Here is an 18,414-nt window from a genome sequence, read left to right on the forward strand (position 1 = left end):
TAAATTTGATAAATTTGGTAATAAATAAGTCTTGATCTGTTGAGAATATAATCGTGAGATTTAAAGAAAATCATTACATATGCATGCCGAACTATTTTAAATGAATCGCAATGAATTTCAACAGCTAAGATCCTTATTGTTCACCGACATCTGTCGGTGCTCCTACTCGGAGTGCACAGTGGAGTGAGTCATCGCATAATAAGAGTATGCACTCGTAATTCGTGCCTCGATGCAACAACAAATTGACGCCCAATGCTGGCGAAACAATGAAGTGGCAGCCTGCTGAATTGTGAGCTGAGTTCAGGTCTCTGCACAAATTTAAATGTCATTCAAATAACGGTCGTCAGCACAATGACAGTGCCAAAATGGACGGGCACGCGGCGAGAACGAGGAGGAGTCCGTGGACGAGACTGAGACCGAGATAGAGATAGAGACAGAGACAGAGAAGAGTAGGAGAATAAGAACCACGGGACACAAGCAGCGGTGGCTGTGGCAATGGCAACAACGCCTGCATCTCATTTCGGGGCAAATCTGTTTCGTTGTTGTCATGAAAATACGATTTCAATGTGGCAGCGCGCCAATATCCTGGCACAGGATACGCACTCATATTGTTATTATTTTCATGTTTCATCCGGTTTCATATGCCCGCTGCCCGGTGTGACATCAACGTGCGGCGGCGTGGGCTACAAAAACAACAACAGGCGCAGGCTACAGAAAAGAAACTGTAACTGAAACTGGTCCCCGGTCTTGACATCCTTTTGAGCTAAAACCACAACATAAGCCAAGGGCACAGGAAAAGGCAACTGCCATCAAATGGTCTAGACTCCAGCCAGAGATAAGCGTGACATTTTCATATTGTTGGCGATCTAAATCTAAATCGGAATTCGAGTTGCATTTTCATTCATTGATTGAAATCTCCAAGTTGATCTGAGCCTAGCTGAGCTACAGCATGCCAATCACACGCTGACGGGATTAGTTGAAGTGAATTCCTTTCTTTTTGATTGTGTCTCCTTCGAGATGTCCTTTGTGCCGGACTCTAATTGGTGCGATCGTGACATGGCAGATAGCCATGAAATCGCAATCCCCTCTCGATCTTTAGTCGTTTTTTGTGAGCTGTGCAATTGGCGTTAAATTCAAGCTGACAGCGACTTTTAGCAAAAAATCTGTAACGCCAATTCATGTCTCAATTTTTCTATGTTCTCTGCTTTACAAGTAAAGAACACACACACACACAGACAGTTTGTTAAGACATCGCTTAAAACACAAAGGGAACAAATTTTAATGTCTGGAACATTATGAAAAACTACCAGAAATTAGTGTAGAGCTCCATAACGGGCAGATGTCAAGTTGCTAAAGGTCGCGCCAAAGATCTACACATATTGCATTGGTCCAACTTAACCCCGCACTCATTTGAATCTTCTCTCACTTCTGTGGAAAAACAAACAAACCCCCAAAGGACCAAGAATAAGAAAATCATTTGTGAAGCAAACTCTCTAATTTTTTAACTTCACCCCGGGGTCAGGCTACAATCAGAAGAAGACGCGTGCACCGAAACAACAGCAGCAGCAGCCAAATGCCATCAAGGGTCGCGACATTGGCGCGCAAGATTTGTGTATTTCCGGAGTGATCCTTGGGTCCCTTTCTCTGTCCCGACTCTCTGCCTGAATGCTTGGCTGGCGTAATAGCGTAAACATTTAATGGGAGCGTGTGCTGAGCACGCGCAACATTGCCTCACCCTGGCAAATCGTCGTCTTAACCTTAGCTCAGCTCAGTTCAAGATTCTTCCCTCGTGCGCTCATGGCGTCATTGTTTGATTTCCTTAAGGATTTGCGTGTCTGCTTATGATTGATTGTATGCTTTATATGCTTTGTATTTATTGTATTTTAACGATCATTCATATCCATAGATCACAATCTTGTGGCATTCTCTATAGAGCATGGAAAACTCTGTGGTTTTAGCGATTGTGAAACTAAAAAATTATTTTAATTACAAATCGTGCTTTATCATTATGATGAGTGCGTTGATGACAAAACCGCATGAGTTGGATCTGTATTTTTTTTATTTTACGTGATATTCTTACTAAGAATATTTCTAATTTCTAACTCTGAATGCTCTCAGCTATTTTTATTTTACTTATCCATGCATATAGATTAGATAAGACACAAAAATTGCATGGAGCTTAGATAAGAGTATTCATATGGATTCAATAGTTTTACATTATAAACATTGTAAATTGTTTATTGAACACTTTATATATTTTTGTAGCTGTTATACGCTGAGTTATAATAACTTTGTTCTATATGCGATTAGAAGTTACAATTTTATAGTATATGGCAAAATCCAGCATTTTTGACGATACTGCAGATTTTGTACTGTTTAAAAATAAGTTGCAAAAAAATGATTTCTATAATTTTTATAAAACTACTCAACATTAATCATTATTCATGATGAAAGCCATAAAAATCATAAGTCCCATTAGTTTGATGCGATCCACTTTCCAACATCTAAGCTGTATATATATGTTTGAAAGTTACATAAAGAGCTATTTGGATAAGTAAGTTGATGAATACCATTTATAGGGAATATATGTATATGTATATTCGTATGCAGTGCGCTGTGCAGCGTTGTAAGTTTGCAGTGCGCCACACACATGTGGCACACTTAGCACCTCCAATTCATAATGAATGAGTTAAGAGCATCAACAAACTAAGCATTAACATATTGTCGAAGCTGTTTCGACTCCCGTAAACTCGAACTCGAACGCGTCGAGAATTATGTACAATGTGCATGTCAGGGATACGCCCGCATGGCGGCAGGACATGTGTTAATCAAGTAGCAACCTCAGCAGCGCATAAGTCAACTGTAGCCAGCAGACTGTGCAGATGTAAATACGAGAGGAGAACGAGTCAACAGCTGCAGCTCTGATACTGAGACCGATGCCGAAAGGACTAAAAATAGTTGCTGGCAAGGTGCAGTGATCGCTATGCTCCCTTTTTTTCTCGGGGGAATATTTATGTGACACAATTCTCATGTTTACGCTTAATTTTCGTTTAATTTTTATGGGCGCCAAGAAATGGCGGCTGCTCCTTTACCTCATCCTTCTTCCCCTTCTTGTCTTGTCTACTACTGTTGCCCAAGTTAGCCGTTTGTCTTGTAGCCAAGATCTGACTGACATGGATTCTTCTTATGTGTTGGACAAACAAAAAACGTAACATGATCTAAAAAACCAATAACCATTTGCAGCAAAGAATGAAGCAAACTGAAAGGTGACAAACAATCGGAAGAAACAAACATTAAAGAAATATATGTGTGTATTATGAAAAGCGCAATTGTTGCCGCATGACAATTGTATTCAATCCGGAAGTGTCCTGTGTTGTGCTGCCTGGACAAGATGGATCGCCCAAGTGGCAAACTGAACTCACTCAGCTGAAATGCACAACAGACAGAGGAAGAGAGATAGAGAGGGAACTTACGAGTATGCTAGAGGAAAATTCATCCCCTTTTCCATTAGAAAACACTCAATGTACCAGGAGAGAGCTAAATGGTTTGAGTGCAAACTCAAGATCGTTCCCTTGGGTGAAGTAAGTCCCCCGTTGACCTCTAAGACGACCTCAAAAAGGTGTCTGTCTGAGACGCGCGCGCGCTTGCTTGCTGCTCCTTTTGTGCAACCGTCGGCCATTGTTTTGACCTTCTCCTTCTTCGCCCTTTGGCACCCGCTTTCCTTTTGTCCTGGCCCTTTGCGTTTCAGATCTTCGCCTGTTGTCAATGCCAAAGGGCATTGCAATAAATGTGATAAAGATTGCTTATTGTCTTTCCGTCCAATTGCTAAGAGTTTGTGCCATAAATTTGGCCCTAGCCAGCTGATCGTCGGTGACCCTTCCAGGTTGACCGTTGACCGCTCCGTTGATGTCGCACAGCGTTGAAAAATGTATTCAATGATGCCTTAATTGTGGCGCATTGGCAGCATCAGCAGCTGAATCTCTGCTTTTCCATTGAACTGCCTAAATGTCGGGATTGCAGTTTGTGGGAGTTTTGGGTCTGTTTAACGACAGTGTGGGGGGACAATTTATGGTCAGTTTCTTAGAGTCTTACAAATGTAATTCTCTGCCACCTTTAGTATCAATATTTTTCGCAAGCAACGTGAATCACTTGTAAAGTATGTATATATTATCGCAAACAAATTGTTTGGCTTACTGTTAGTATTGATAATTTTTACTGTAGTAATTGCTTACTATTATCAGTAACTATAGCTTCAATTAAACTTTACTTACTTATACGATTACTTTTACCTTTTGCTTATTGTTACAATTGATAATAACTTTTCACTTTTCATTTTTTCTCACTATCACTATTGATAACTAACTACTATAAATTTCCAATCAAACATTTCAATTTGCAATTTGATTATTAGGAAAATCAGACGAGCTATACTTATCTTAATTTCAAGTGACACAATTATACAGTTTACTTAAACCTTGGTGAAGAATGAAAGGAAAGGGTCTTAAACATGTATGTGAGGTAATTCTGAAAAATATTTTTGTGTTCAACTCCTTGGAAAGGTGAATATGGGAGAGGTATAAACTTATGACTAGTCACATTTAAATTAACAGAATATTGGAAACTTTGATGTTTCCTGATTCAATGATTTTGCCTCTGTCTTGCTACGGACTTTATTTTTGCTTCTGTGTTTTTTCTATTGGCTTCTCGTTTTATCTGCTCCTACATTCGCTTCTAATGTACAATTGTACAGAACTGGTTTCCAAAAATTACGACTTTGTCGTTATCATAAATTTGAATATTTTTAGTGGCGGCAGCTCAAATAAGCTGGTCACATAGTGTTACCGTAAACAGTGTGTTCGTTATATTACGAGCTTCAAAATGCTGCGTTATATCTTTTTCGATTTTGCATGTCTCAGAATAATCTTTTGATATCAAGAAAATCTCTATCTCGATCTGCTAATAAGACTCAAATGGTGCGAATAAAACAAAATAAAATATTGACTAAATTCATTTTACTCACCACTTAACAACCCTAATAATATATATTGGCCTTAAAAGATATCGATGCCATCCATAAACAATCGATTTTTTTAAATGTTGTAGAATATCGATACATCGATACATTATAATCAATGTTTCTCACCACCTTTACCTCCACTAATCAGCTGTTCGCGCAGACATAAAATGAAAGACGTTTACGTTTACATATTTAGTTTATAAAATTTGCGTAAAATGAGCCAATACAGCCATGTTAAATACACCACATCGCCAACGCCCTCAGTGGTGTCTGGATATTCAAGTGCATCTCGTCTGCAATCGCCATTGCCACCTCCAGTTGGCTATCGCAAGGATTGCCTCTCGGCGACATCAAAAAGTTACAAATATCTGCGACGACTGCTAAAATTCAATCAAATGGATTTTGAGTTTGCACTTTGGCAAATGATCTATTTGTTTATAGCGCCACAAAAAGTGTATAGAAATTTTAATTACAGGAAACAAACCAAATCTCAGTTTGCGCGCGATGATCCCGCATTTCTGGTTCTCCTCGTTATTTGTCTATGTGGTAAGTTGGAGTTACTGTCCAAATTGGAATCTGCACTATTATTCTTATTTGATTTTACAGTAACCTCATTGGGATTTGCATATGTTCTTGGACTATCCATTTGGCAGAGCATCTCTTTCATTTTCTATGTAGTATTCGTCGATTGCATATTTGTGGGCATCATAATTGCATCATTCTTTTGGGCGGTGACGAATCGCTATTTGCGCACCAACAATCTGGAGCCAGACATTGAATGGGGCTATGCATTTGATGTGCATTTGAATGCATTCTTTCCGCCATTAATGCTGCTGCATTTCATACAGTTGTTCTTCTACAATTGGCTGATTAGCCAGACTTGGTTCATTTCCCGTTTCCTTGGCAACTCCTTTTGGCTGATGGCCATGAGCTATTATGTCTACATCACTTTCCTTGGATATAACTGTGAGTACCGCTTACGTGACATTTGACATTTGGCTAATGCTTCCATTCCTTTTACAGGTATTCCTCACTTAAAGAACACACGTCTTATACTCATTGCGCTCCCCATTATCTTCCTACTATATCTTGTCGTCACAATCATTGGCTGGAATGCAACAATTTCATTTGTAAACTTTTACAAATATCGCGTATATTGAGAGCACTAAGCAATAAGTGATGTGGATTGTAAATTATTTTGCTTCTTAGCTTCTAGGCGATCCCTACATTATAATGACTAATAATCTAATACTGTAGTGTAATCCATGTTAATCATACATACAAGTTTAACTTCACAGAAGAATCGTTTTTTATTATAGTACAAATAGGGATAACAAATGCCATAGCTTATCAATATTTAAGCCAGATGCTTAGGTTTGACAAAGGTGCGTTTCCGCTTGTTACGCTTGCGTTGCAGTTCCAATGTGTGAAGTTCTGTATGAACCTCAGCAAATATCTCCTTTTGCTCCTCCTCGGGAATAGTGGCACGGTATTGCTTCATCAGATCGTACTTCTCCCAAGGCTTTTGTACCTTCTCTGACGACTTGCGATGCTTATCCTTTAGATATTGATCAATATTGGCCACTCCACGCAAGTTTTGACGTTCCCAGCGCTCTAGCCAGGGACGTGGACGCAACACAACCTTCAGTTCATTAATAGGCACTGGCGTTCCCTCTTCCAGAGTTTCTGCCTCCATATGCTCATCGAAAGTGCTAAACTCGGGTAATGCATCGCGAAGATAAAAGAGACTATCGTCCAAACGCTTCTCTAGACGCAATACCTCAACTTTCTGTATGGTTGGATCGTACAGCTCATAAACAATTTCAATCCCCTGGTGATCGATAACGTTGCGCAATATAAAACGTGCACGCAATCCGCAGCGCTCTCTATGAATACAAATGCCCACGAAACGACTCGTCTTACCGGCAGCATGGGGATCCGAACTAGTCACGGCCAGAATGGAACCCACATAGAATTCGGGAAGTTCGATTTGACGACGGCGATTTAACATATCCAAACGTTCGAGTTTCTCACGAATTGAATTTCGCCATTCGACTTTGGGATCGGGTAAAAACTCAGGGTAAACGAATCGGTAATGTGCCGGCACAATTGGCTTTCGAACTGGCGGCGCAACTGCATCATGCTGCTGCTGTTGTTGTTGTTGGGGCACAGCTGCTGCCGCCGACTGCTCTGTCGGCTTAGTAGAAAATGTGACTGAAACGAACATTGAAGGTAGATTGGTTTTCATCACTTGACAATATCATTTCTTACCAATACGCTTGTATGCACATTGTTGAGCTATTCTGTTTGTCAGAAATCTCGCATTTACATTCATTTTTACTTTAAAAAAATAAATGTTTAGATAATCACACTCAATGCAGCGTGACCGCAAATTCAATTTCGAAATGTACTAATGGGCTTTGGTAAAAATACCAAAATATATACACTTTATTAGTGATGGGATACTTTTGCAAAAGTACGCGCAAATTTTGAATCCCCATAAGTTTTATATTTAGGCGGCAGTTATACGAGTTATTACATATTTATAAATGATTGCAAATAAAAGATAATTGCGTTGACTTCATTTCCAAATTGCAATTCATATTTTTATTAATTTTCAAATACTCAATAAAAAATTTAAGTTTTGTTTATATTAAAAATAATTATTTGTTTTGCTACATTCGTAATTAAATGGTCGAGAATAGTTTTATAATAAATAATAGAAAATACTAAATAACAAAATAATACAAACAAAATAATATTTAAAATAATTGCAACAATTGAATTCAATGGTGTTCAATTCTGAAACAATCTATTTGATAGCGTTTTCTTCAGTCATGTGGATGCATTTGAGAGCGAGTAAATGTGACAATTGCAAGCGAGCAACTCGAACGACAACTCGTTTCAAAGGCGGAATCTGTAATTCCTTATTAATATAATTGCTGTGTTTTCTGTGCATGTGGCGCTTTCGCGAATGTCCTTGGGTAAATGCCATAGGACACATGCTGCATTTGTAGGGACGTTCGCCTGTGTGGCATCGGTAGTGTTGGGTCAACGCGTATTTTCGGGGAAATCCCTTTCCACAGATGTCACAAAAATATCTAATGAATTAATACATATAAATGACAATGACAAATAAGTATATATAATTTAATAAGTTACTACTTACTTGTCTATGCGTTTCACAAAGGTTTTAGGCTTATCTTCGGAAATATCGGAGAGATTATCGTGAGCGTCACACTTCAATTCGTTGTAATTCAAAGGCGTGTCTATCTCATTCAATTCACAGTCCATATCTAGTTCCTCGTATGAAACAGGCGCTAATCTATCACGTAATCCTCGTTCCAAGGCTGGAAGTCCTTTAGATTTGGGCTGCACAATACATTTGCGAATCCTTTGATTAGTAATCTCATCATTTGTACCATGCGACGCTGCCATATGTATTCGTAGCTTAGATTGTAGTTTAAAGTAAGAGGGACAGAGATCACAGCGATATTTGTGTTGCTTCATATGGGTTCTAAGTAGATGATTGGCAATGAAGGATCGTGGACAAAGCTGACATTGAAATGGCCGTTCGTCAGTATGAAGACGTTTATTGTGTATCTTGAGATCGTGACTACGTATGAAACCTTTGCCGCAAGAATTACATATATGTGATCTCTCGCCCGTATGTCGTCTAGGGGATGAAAGAGAAAGTTCGTGAATTCTACAATTACACTATTATATGAACGTAGAACTCACTTCTCATGTAATCGCTTTGCATAAGAGCTGGAGAAAGCTTTGTCACAGTATCGGCACTTGTCATCCAAGCCCAGTTTGTTGCTCTTTACTTTATACTTATTTCTGCGTTTTCTTAAGGGTGTTTCCTTAGACTTCACAAATAATGGCGGATGTTGTCGGAATGTAGAGCTAGGTGCTTCATCATCGCGGGATACTGGCTCCTTCTTGACACAATTTAAGTTCACGGGCAACTCCGCGATATGATAAACAGCATCGTCGCAGGGAACTATGTACTGTGTGGGGATGTTTTCTTGTTGATGTTGAATTTGTTCTTGTTGCTGTTGTTTCTTTATTGTGAGCAGTTGCAAAAGTTGTCGATTGCTCTCCTCACAAGTGCATTTGAATTTGTAGGCATTCTGGGTGGCAAGCACACATGATAAACAAATCTGCTGGGGCAGCAAATCATTCGGTTTCACAGTGCAAAATACATTTAGCATTTCAGCCAGGTCGGGCTCTTTTTGCGATGGCTGCTGACGTTGGGCGAATATGTCCACCAACGTAACTGAACTGTCCATGCAAACCCGGCAAATTCGGTCCATTTTGAAATTTGTTGGACACTATGCCAGAACGTCTACAAACCATTCAATAAAATATTTACACTCGTTGGCTTTACAAATTAGTGTATACACACATATGTATGTTCGTGGATGTGTATGTGTGAGTTAAACAATTTGGTCGACTACAAACCACTCTAATGTGACCGCTCATGATAATTCTTGGTATTAAAATAAATATGGTAAGCTTTTCTCAAATTTAACAAATTAGTCAAATATAGCGATTTTACAAATTTCTAAAATAAAAACAAATAACCAACAATATTTTCATAATTCTTTCAATAAAATTGGCACTTAATTATTTACCAAAGTATATTTAGCTATGTTATTTTTTAGGTACAAAACATATCTTCTCAAATTTAGCTTACACGGTCACGCTTAACGTCATCAGCTGAGTTTTGCTGTGGTTTTTTAACTATAAATATGATAGTCAATGGGTAATTCAACAGTTTTGCGCCGGCGTTGTTGCCATAACAAGCAGCAATAATTATGCATAATTTAAAGTTTTTCCAGAAAATTGTCGAGTAATTTGATCAAGGCTATTCCGCAAAGCTTCATAAGCTGTAATCATCGTAATCCATTAAACCGCAAAGCAAACGTAAAATTTTACGCTAACAGCAACAACAACGGCGAGTATCTCAAAAATATTTCCAAAATGCAAAAGCAATTGCCAATTTATGCATGCGGTGAAATTGTCCGGGGATTTGGACGTGGCTCCAAAGAACTGGGCATACCAACAGGTGAGTGTGTGTGTGTCTGTGTTTGTTTCTATGTTTCAATGTCATAACCACAGCTGATAATTAAAACCTAATGCAATTGGTTTCGTTTTTCTATTTTTACAATTGACAGCAAACCTGTCTCTGGAAGCGGTAAAAGCGCTGCCTGATTCTCTGCAAACTGGAGTCTACTATGGTTGGGCAAAGGTTAATGACAGCGATGTCCATAAAATGGTGTTAAGCATAGGATGGAATCCCTTTTATAATAACAAAGAGAAGAGCGTGGAAACACATATATTGCATGAATTCAAATGTGATTTATACGGCAGAACCTTAAAAATATGCATTGTAGGCTATTTGCGACCTGAGCAAAACTTTGATTCCTTAGAGGCTTTAATTGAGACTATTAATTCGGATATCGATCAAGCGAAAACTCTTCTGGACTCTGTTGATAGTAAGCAATTTAAAGAAAACTCTTTTTTTAAAGAAACTATTGAAAAATCTTAAATATTACCATTAAAAGATAGTCTGTACTTAATTGTTATCTGTAAGTACGTTGAATATTTTTGTACAGATTCACGTATGTGACAAAATGTAGCAAGTACTTAAGATATATTTTTATCTTGGAATTAAATGCAATTATTTTCATCACGTAAATCGATTGATTGATTGATTATTTTGAAGTGTATGCTTTGGTTTATTTTTAGATAATGTATTCACCCTTCGCTCTGAAACTTTGTTTTAAATATGTGATATCTATGAATACTATTAATTAAACTAAATAATATATATGGTGATCTTGAAAAACTTTTGAAAACTTTCAATTAATATTATTAAGCTCAATTACAATTAAATAATGCCTTATTATTTATTATGATATACTTTTTTTTTTAATTTCTAATGTATGCTCTTAATTACAGTTAAAAGCCCATAATTGTTGATTTAATGTGAATTACCACAAATCTTAGATTCAATAGCATCTAAATAATAGCGCCTATACTTGAGGTATTTTTATAATAGAAGTAACATCGAAATTCGTAATTGTTTTTAAATGACCTGCGATAATTCGGTGAGTTCTGCTTTTTATTGAAGATATAAGCGTATATTGTATTATTGTAAATAACTATTATAGTTTTAAAGGTATTTACAAAACATTTTTAAAAGCAAATATGATATCAAATATCAAAAGGCTGCGAATTCAATTCAACAGTTTAAAAATAATTGCCGTTTATTCGGTTACACCTGCAATAATATCGATACTGCGCGAATACTTGTTATCGATGTACTATCGACATCGGCACTTGCCAATGATCGCTGTTAGTTTTTCTGCGTGTGCTAAGCGAAGGTTTGTGTATATAAATCGTTGCATAAATCGTCAGGTAAATCAGATGAAAACGTTGCATTAGCTGAACTGGACTAACAACAAAATATCACAATTCACCCAGCGATCCACGACAGTCACAACAAGATGTCAAGCACCAAGAATGTATCTCAGTCGTGCCATGTGCGCATTGCTGCTGAAAACTGCTGCTCGCAGCAGCAACAGGTGGAGGCTGACGATGGGCCCACGTTGACGTCGACAGCGACGACGACATTATCCATTAGCGAGAGCAAGGAATTAACCGGTTTGACACACGAATGCGGAGTCTTCGGAGCCATTGCCTGTGGCGATTGGCCTACACAGATCGATATTGCGCACGTGATTTGCTTGGGACTGGTTGCGTTGCAGCATCGCGGCCAGGAGTCGGCGGGCATTGTGACTAGCGAGGGCAAGAGCTCTAAGAACTTCAATGTGCACAAGGGTATGGGCATGATCAGCACGCTCTTCAACGACGACTCAATAAAGAAGCTGCGTGGCAACCTGGGCATTGGTCATACCCGGTACTCCACGGCTGGTGGCTCAGAGTCAGTTAATTGCCAGCCGTTTGTGGTGCACACAGCGCATGGAACAATGGCATTGGCCCACAACGGCGAGCTGGTCAACAATGAATCTCTGCGCCGCGAAGTCTTGGGTCGTGGCGTTGGACTGTCCACGCACAGCGACAGTGAATTGATTGCTCAATCGCTGTGCTGTGCTCCCGAAGGAGTCTCGGAACACAACGGACCCAATTGGCCGGCGCGCATTCGTCACTTTATGACGCTGGCACCTTTATCCTATTCGCTTGTCATCATGCTCAAGGACAAGATCTATGGAGTCCGCGACACCTATGGAAATCGACCCTTATGCATTGGCAAAATTGTCCCAATTAATTCGGGTCACACGAGCAACAGCACAGAGACTCCTGCCGATGGATGGGTGGTGTCCAGTGAGAGCTGTGGCTTTCTTTCGATTGGCGCACGCTACGAACGCGAAGTGGAGCCTGGCGAGATTGTTGAGCTGACACGCAACGGCTATCGCACAGTGGACATTGTGGAGCGTCCCGATTTTAAGCGTATGGCTTTCTGCATCTTCGAGTATGTTTATTTTGCGCGTGGCGACAGCATCTTCGAGGGTCAGATGGTGTACTCGGTGCGCCTGGAGTGTGGCCGCCAGCTGTGGCGTGAGGCACCTGTTGAAGCTGACATTGTGAGTTCAGTGCCCGAATCGGGCACAGCAGCAGCACATGGTTATGCCAGGGAGTCGAATCTGGAGTTTGCCGAGGTATTGTGCCGCAACCGCTATGTCGGACGTACCTTTATTCAGCCCTCGACGCGTCTACGACAACTGGGCGTGGCCAAAAAGTTTGGAGCACTGTCGGAAAATGTGACTGGCAAACGTTTGGTTCTCATCGACGATTCCATTGTGCGTGGCAACACGATTGGACCCATCATTAAGCTTCTGCGTGATGCTGGGGCACGAGAGGTGCACATTCGTATTGCGAGTCCACCGCTGCAATATGCCTGCTACATGGGCATCAATATACCCACGCGCGAGGAATTGATCGCCAACCAGATGAACGCCCAGCAGTTGGCGCGTCACGTGGGTGCCGACAGTCTGGCCTATCTGAGTGTCGCCGGCTTGGTGCAAACAGTACAGCGCAAGCATATTGCATCTACGAAGCCAACTGGCCACTGCACTGCTTGCTTGACGGGTGAATATCCTGGTGGTCTGCCCGACGAACTAAGCTGGTAGACAGCCAAATCTTTATTAATATATAAATATATACCTCCCGAAGCATATAGATATCGTAAACTACAGTATCATGCCAATGAGTGCTCGAAATTACTGTCACAAAATACTATACTATATGTTCACAACTATGTATGTATCTGCACTTTTGCATTTAACACCTTCTTGAGGAGCATTTTGAATCCATTTCCATTTTGAACTCTCTTCTAAAGCGTATACAATAATTCTTAAGTTCAAATTATACACTTTATATTAAGATTAAGTAGCTCTTCAGTGAAAAGCGGTTTCTTTTCCTAAAAAGACATAACATAAATAGTCTTCAATATTTCCACCGAATGATTAATAATTATACAATTGTTATCATTTATTGTTTAGCTTTAAAATTCATGATTGCCAATAATAAATGACATTTAGCACATTCATCTCAATATCAATATCAACACTAGGTGGGCTCAGGCCAAGGTGCTCTGCAATTCGCATGCCCAAGCTCACATCTAGTTCAGCAGAGTTGAAAAACGAAAACCAGTTGTGAAATTTGAGAATATGATATCGGGAAAATGAGTTCAATTTGTTGCACAATGAATAATTCAGCTAACCATATTAGATTTCATTGCTTTACTGTTTATTGATAATAAAGTACAACCTCAATATCGTCATTTAAAAAAATGATTACAGTAATAAATAAATAGGACTCATTGTTTTATTTTATAAACAGGAAAATCTGTTTTATATATATAGAAAATGTATAAAATATTTTTATTTTAGTAAGTCAGTTTATAATAAATAATAATAATTTTAGATTAACGGAGAGAATTCAAAAGTTGCGCGCTTTTAAAAATATTCCCATACCTGTTACAGTGTTACCTTCATATACAACTGGTACTTTTGGGAAATTTCAATGTTCATTGGTATATTTTCCAATTGAGTTGCGATCACACTTTTGCTTTTGAACAGCTACAACCCTGCTTAAATTGTCATCTCATCCCCCTTTTCTACTATGACGGAAAACACAAATTACTGACGTTTTCATTAATTTATAACATAAAAACGTACCGGTTACCGCAAAATTTGTGCCTAAGATAGTTTAAAAGAGGTTTCGCAGTGAACCACAACAAAATGCATCGTCCACTGCATATAGCCGGTGGCCTGATCTCTCTATCGTTGTTGCTGCTGCTGAGCACCTGCTCTGCACTTTACGAAGACCAGATTAGGAAATTCGACTGGTAAGTAGAGCAACAACAACAACACTTGGATATTAATCATTAATTAACAATTCTTTAACAGGCGTAGTACACATGTGGGCGCCGTAAAGCAAGTCCACGTCGACCTCAATCATTTTCAACCGCGTGTCCTACTTAGTACACATGAGCAAGTGGTCGCCTCATTATGTCCCAAGTCAGGAGAGATTGTTTGGCGACAGGTATTGGAGCAAAAGGCCAGGGGCGACATCAAGTTGCTGCAAGTAAGCGGGTTCTCCGATGATAGCAGTGATACTGCAGCCGCTCCTGTGGGCTCGCGTCTAGGCTTTGACATGTTGACCATACAGGGTCATGCGCCGGCTTTGGTGCGTGGCTGGAATACCAACATTGGTACCATTGAATGGGAGTGGTCTATAATACCTTTGAATACAGAACGGGCACAGGATGCGCTATGGTTTTACAGCAATTCTGTGCTATATCATGTGGTACCTGTTTGGCGCAGTCATCTTGAGGTAACTGCTTACTTTGCCACCTCTGGGCACACAACTGGTACCACCAGCAAGATAATGGCAGCTTGGATCAAGGCCGATAGCTGTTTACTCAGCGGTACCTATTTTGTTTGCCAGGATGGCAAGCAACTTATTAGTTTGGATTTGCTGGCCAAGAGCACACAGGTTATTGCCACGTCTCTTGAGGCGGAGCCCACTGATAAAATCGAGGCACTAGCGGTAACTAATAATTCATTTAACTGTTCAACAGCTTGTTAATGCTATAACTTTGTTTCATTAGGGTCTGAATGGAGTACTCATTGCCAACAAGAAGCTCGTCAGTGTCAACAAGGATCAAGCCGTGTGTCCTGAGCTAAACAGTGCCAGCTATGTGCTGGGAAGCTTTAATTACCGTAAAGTTGTGGCCTATGCCGATTTGGCAGATGGCGTGAGTATTAAGAATTTGCCGTGATGCAAGGAATATGTATTAAACATGATATGTATTTTTAGAATCTGAAAATTAATGCTGTGTACTTGGACAACTGCTCGCCGGTTCCTGAGCTCCAAATGAGCTTGGCATTCGCCGAGCATTATGGAACACCTAGCTTGCGGTCTTTCGACTGCAAACTGAAGCGCAATGGCGATGGCAAAAGTTGTCTGTTTCTGTTTGGCACCAGTGCCGAGTCGATTGTAGCTGTGCAGCAAGGACGAGTCCGTTGGGCACGTGAGGAGTCATTGGCCAATGTTATTGATACACAGTTTATAGATTTACCACTCGCGGATACGGAAGGTACTCTCGAGAATGAAATGAAAGGAAAAGCGGGTGAGTTAATACTAACTTATTTATCCATTTAGCACAAAAATAAATTTCTTTTCTACCAAAATGCTTTTTGAAGTGGATGCCAACAATTTGAAGCGTAAGTTGAGAGTTCTAACAGTCTACGGCCCAAAATTATATGTTTCTGTAGTATACAATTTGATTTGTGTGTACTTTCTTTTATTTAAAGCGTATATTTGGAGATCTCTTAACTTTATTCTTTTCTTGAGTATCTGTATATCTTATATGTTCTTTATCAGTTTTATTACGTCAAAGATACTTTGTGCTTTTGACTTAATTTTATCTTAATCTTAATCCAGGCGATATTGTCAGCGCATTTATGCGCCGCATCACTACCCAAGCTCTGCAAATCAAGAGTCTGTTCCTGCATGTCATTGGATTGGGTCCTCCACCAACTGATACTCAACGTGCTGGGCTTGTGCGCGATTCCTTTGGCTTACACAAAATGTTAGTATTGTTAACACGTACTGGTAAGATTTTTGGCATTGACAACATCGCTGGCAAACATCATTGGAAACTCTACCTGCCCAATGTGTCGGGCTTCGAAAATGCTGAAGAAATGCGTCTGATTGTACAACGAAGCTCGAAACATTTTCCTCTACAACCCCTGTGCGCAATTGTAGCAAAGTTTCCAGTAAGTCCAGTAAATTTACATTGGTATTTATATGAAATTTACTTAAATCAAATTCATATATTTTTTTCACAGTCTAGCGGAAATGGAGTTCTGTTTCGCTTCAATCCAATAACTGGCCGTGCTGCTGAAGGTGGATTGCTACAGCTCGATTTCCAGATTAAACAGATTGCGCTTTTGCCAGAAACAGAGAAAGACTTTGTAAAGGGCATTCTCATGTTGGATGTCACAAATAAAGTACATGTGCAACCCAAGCACGCAACTCCATTGGTAAACAACGTAATTATTCAATTGAAATAGTTCTGATACAACGATTTTATTCACAGGCGGATGGCATGTACTTGTATACTGCTAATGTGAAGACTGCTGAGCTCGAGGGCTTTTATGTAAAACATGCGGGAAACGTAAGTTATAAAATAATTCACATTGGATAGCCGTTCTTGAACCTTTGTATCTATAGGATTTGACGTGTACACCTATTTGGAATGTACGCCTCGGTGGACACAATTCGGAACAGCACATTATTGGTGTTGCCAGCAAGAATCCTATTGAGCACGTGCATTCGCAGGGACGTGTTTTGGGCGATCGCTCTGTGCTCTACAAATACATCAATCCTAATCTCGTGGCTTTCGTGACCCAGGCGCCAGATGCTACGCACAAATGTAAATGAAGCCATATACTACTCTTGCACTCAATGCTAAAGTGCTTTCATTTATTTTATTTAAAATGCAGCTGTGCTCAATTTATATTTAATTGATGTTGTCTCCGGCTCCGTGATTTTCTCCATGACGCATCGCAAGGTTCGACCTCCACTGCACATTGTGCACTCCGAGAATTGGTTAGCTTACTCTTACTTCAACGATAAAGTGCGACGCACTGAGATCAGTAAGTGAAAAGGTACATATGCAATCTGATATGCTTAACTCAATTTGTATCATTTCAAAACAGCAACTATTGAACTATACGAGGGTAATGCGCAGGCCAACAACAGTGTTTGGAGCTCTCTGCAAGCGCCTTCTATGCCACTTGTGGAGCGACAATCTTACATAATACCTACCATTGTGGAGGCCTTACGTGAAACTATCACTGAACGTGGCATTACCAACAAACATGTTCTAAGTAAGATTGCGTATATAGAATTAATTGCTATGATGACTAAATTTAATCAATTTTGCAGTTGGCACCGCCAGCGGAGGAATCGTGGAAATGTCCTGGCATTTGCTGGATCCTCGGCGTCCAATATCATCCACAACGCAGGGACGCGAGGAGGGTGCTATTCCTTATATACCAGAGTTACCTTTGCCCACAGAGAATCATATAAATTACAACCAGACCATTGCGCGTTTGCGTAATATTTATACAGCTCCCAGCGGTCTGGAGAGTACCTGTCTAGTCGTGGCCACAGGCTTAGGTAAGATCTATTTATCTATGTAAATAATAACATAATATTAATAGTAATGTTTTTTCTTCAGATTTGTTCGTTACACGCGTTGCGCCTTCGAAAACGTTTGATATACTAAAAGAGGATTTCGATTATATATTAATATCCATAGTGCTAGTCGTGCTCACCTCGGGCTCTTTGATTGTTAGGCATTTAGCGTCGCGTAAATTGCTCAAACAGGCGTGGAAATAGGCGACATTATTATAACATATTTAATTGCTTTATAAAATTGTACTACGACCAAAAAAAATTATGAAGAGAAAAAGTGGTGTACACGTGAGAGAATGAATTGTAGTAGCTGCATTTTAACCAATAATGCAATTGATAACAGTTTTTTTCTCTAAGCTTAGGCAATTATTTATAATAAAATATATAGCGTAAACAAGTAATTAGCTGTTGAAAAGGTTTTCATTGCATTTTATGTTCTGTTTATTTCCCATACTATACTATATCAGCATTGAAATTGTGTTTTTGAAATTTAGTCAATAAAAAACAATTGTAAAGGATGACTAAGGTAAATTAAATAGTTTCCATTAAATTAGCAAATAAATGAAACTTTTATTATGAAATTGTTTGATTTAAATTCAATTCTTCAGATCTGGCGGGACACGTTGGCGTTGCCACCTTGCTTTTAAGTCATT

The 18,414-nt window shown here is 39.5% G+C and overlaps 6 protein-coding genes across 8 annotated transcripts; 4 read left to right on the forward strand and 2 right to left on the reverse strand.

Moving 5' to 3' along the window:
* Positions 1 to 5,148: 5,148 nt before the first annotated feature.
* LOC132785351 (protein unc-50 homolog) lies at positions 5,149 to 6,309 on the forward strand. Its single transcript, XM_060791418.1, has 3 exons — positions 5,149 to 5,563; positions 5,624 to 5,983; positions 6,041 to 6,309. Exons 1-3 carry the CDS (start codon positions 5,233 to 5,235, stop codon positions 6,175 to 6,177), a joined length of 828 nt encoding a protein of 275 aa, XP_060647401.1. The 5' UTR covers positions 5,149 to 5,232; the 3' UTR covers positions 6,178 to 6,309.
* On the reverse strand, positions 6,306 to 7,440 carry LOC132785350 (large ribosomal subunit protein bL19m). Its single transcript, XM_060791416.1, has 2 exons — positions 7,289 to 7,440; positions 6,306 to 7,231 (listed from the first exon to the last, which is right to left on the reverse strand). The coding sequence occupies exons 1-2, from the start codon at positions 7,350 to 7,352 to the stop codon at positions 6,375 to 6,377; spliced, it is 921 nt and encodes a 306-aa protein (XP_060647399.1). The 5' UTR covers positions 7,353 to 7,440; the 3' UTR covers positions 6,306 to 6,374.
* A 242-nt stretch (positions 7,441 to 7,682) lies between these two features.
* On the reverse strand, positions 7,683 to 9,526 carry LOC132785349 (zinc finger protein 569-like). Its single transcript, XM_060791415.1, has 3 exons — positions 8,759 to 9,526; positions 8,187 to 8,693; positions 7,683 to 8,118 (listed from the first exon to the last, which is right to left on the reverse strand). The coding sequence occupies exons 1-3, from the start codon at positions 9,334 to 9,336 to the stop codon at positions 7,830 to 7,832; spliced, it is 1,374 nt and encodes a 457-aa protein (XP_060647398.1). The 5' UTR covers positions 9,337 to 9,526; the 3' UTR covers positions 7,683 to 7,829.
* Positions 9,527 to 9,687: 161 nt separating this feature from the next.
* Positions 9,688 to 10,724, forward strand: LOC132785352 (putative riboflavin kinase). Of its 2 annotated transcripts, XM_060791419.1 has the most exons (3): positions 9,688 to 9,788; positions 9,856 to 10,091; positions 10,201 to 10,724. In XM_060791419.1, the coding sequence occupies exons 1-3, from the start codon at positions 9,775 to 9,777 to the stop codon at positions 10,572 to 10,574; spliced, it is 624 nt and encodes a 207-aa protein (XP_060647402.1). In that variant the 5' UTR covers positions 9,688 to 9,774; the 3' UTR covers positions 10,575 to 10,724. The 2 variants fall into 2 exon arrangements, with proteins under 2 accessions (XP_060647402.1, XP_060647403.1); XM_060791420.1 differs by having other exon boundaries at positions 9,741 to 10,091.
* Positions 10,725 to 11,336: 612 nt separating this feature from the next.
* On the forward strand, positions 11,337 to 13,834 carry LOC132787008 (amidophosphoribosyltransferase). The gene is made up of 2 exons (XM_060793838.1): positions 11,337 to 11,446; positions 11,513 to 13,834. Exon 2 carries the CDS (start codon positions 11,536 to 11,538, stop codon positions 13,177 to 13,179), a length of 1,644 nt encoding a protein of 547 aa, XP_060649821.1. The 5' UTR covers positions 11,337 to 11,446; positions 11,513 to 11,535; the 3' UTR covers positions 13,180 to 13,834.
* A 305-nt stretch (positions 13,835 to 14,139) lies between these two features.
* LOC132787011 (ER membrane protein complex subunit 1) lies at positions 14,140 to 18,294 on the forward strand. 2 transcript variants are annotated; one of them, XM_060793843.1, is made up of 13 exons: positions 14,140 to 14,399; positions 14,461 to 15,103; positions 15,165 to 15,311; positions 15,374 to 15,686; positions 15,760 to 15,780; positions 16,001 to 16,335; positions 16,408 to 16,602; positions 16,659 to 16,736; positions 16,793 to 16,994; positions 17,065 to 17,217; positions 17,281 to 17,451; positions 17,510 to 17,743; positions 17,805 to 18,294. In XM_060793843.1, exons 1-13 carry the CDS (start codon positions 14,293 to 14,295, stop codon positions 17,963 to 17,965), a joined length of 2,760 nt encoding a protein of 919 aa, XP_060649826.1. In that variant the 5' UTR covers positions 14,140 to 14,292; the 3' UTR covers positions 17,966 to 18,294. The 2 variants fall into 2 exon arrangements, with proteins under 2 accessions (XP_060649826.1, XP_060649827.1); XM_060793844.1 differs by lacking the exon at positions 15,760 to 15,780 and having other exon boundaries at positions 14,141 to 14,399.
* The last annotated feature ends 120 nt before the right edge of the window (positions 18,295 to 18,414 follow it).

The sequence above is a fragment of the Drosophila nasuta genome, chromosome 2R, assembly GCF_023558535.2.
Source record: "Drosophila nasuta strain 15112-1781.00 chromosome 2R, ASM2355853v1, whole genome shotgun sequence".
NCBI lineage: Eukaryota > Metazoa > Arthropoda > Insecta > Diptera > Drosophilidae > Drosophila > Drosophila nasuta.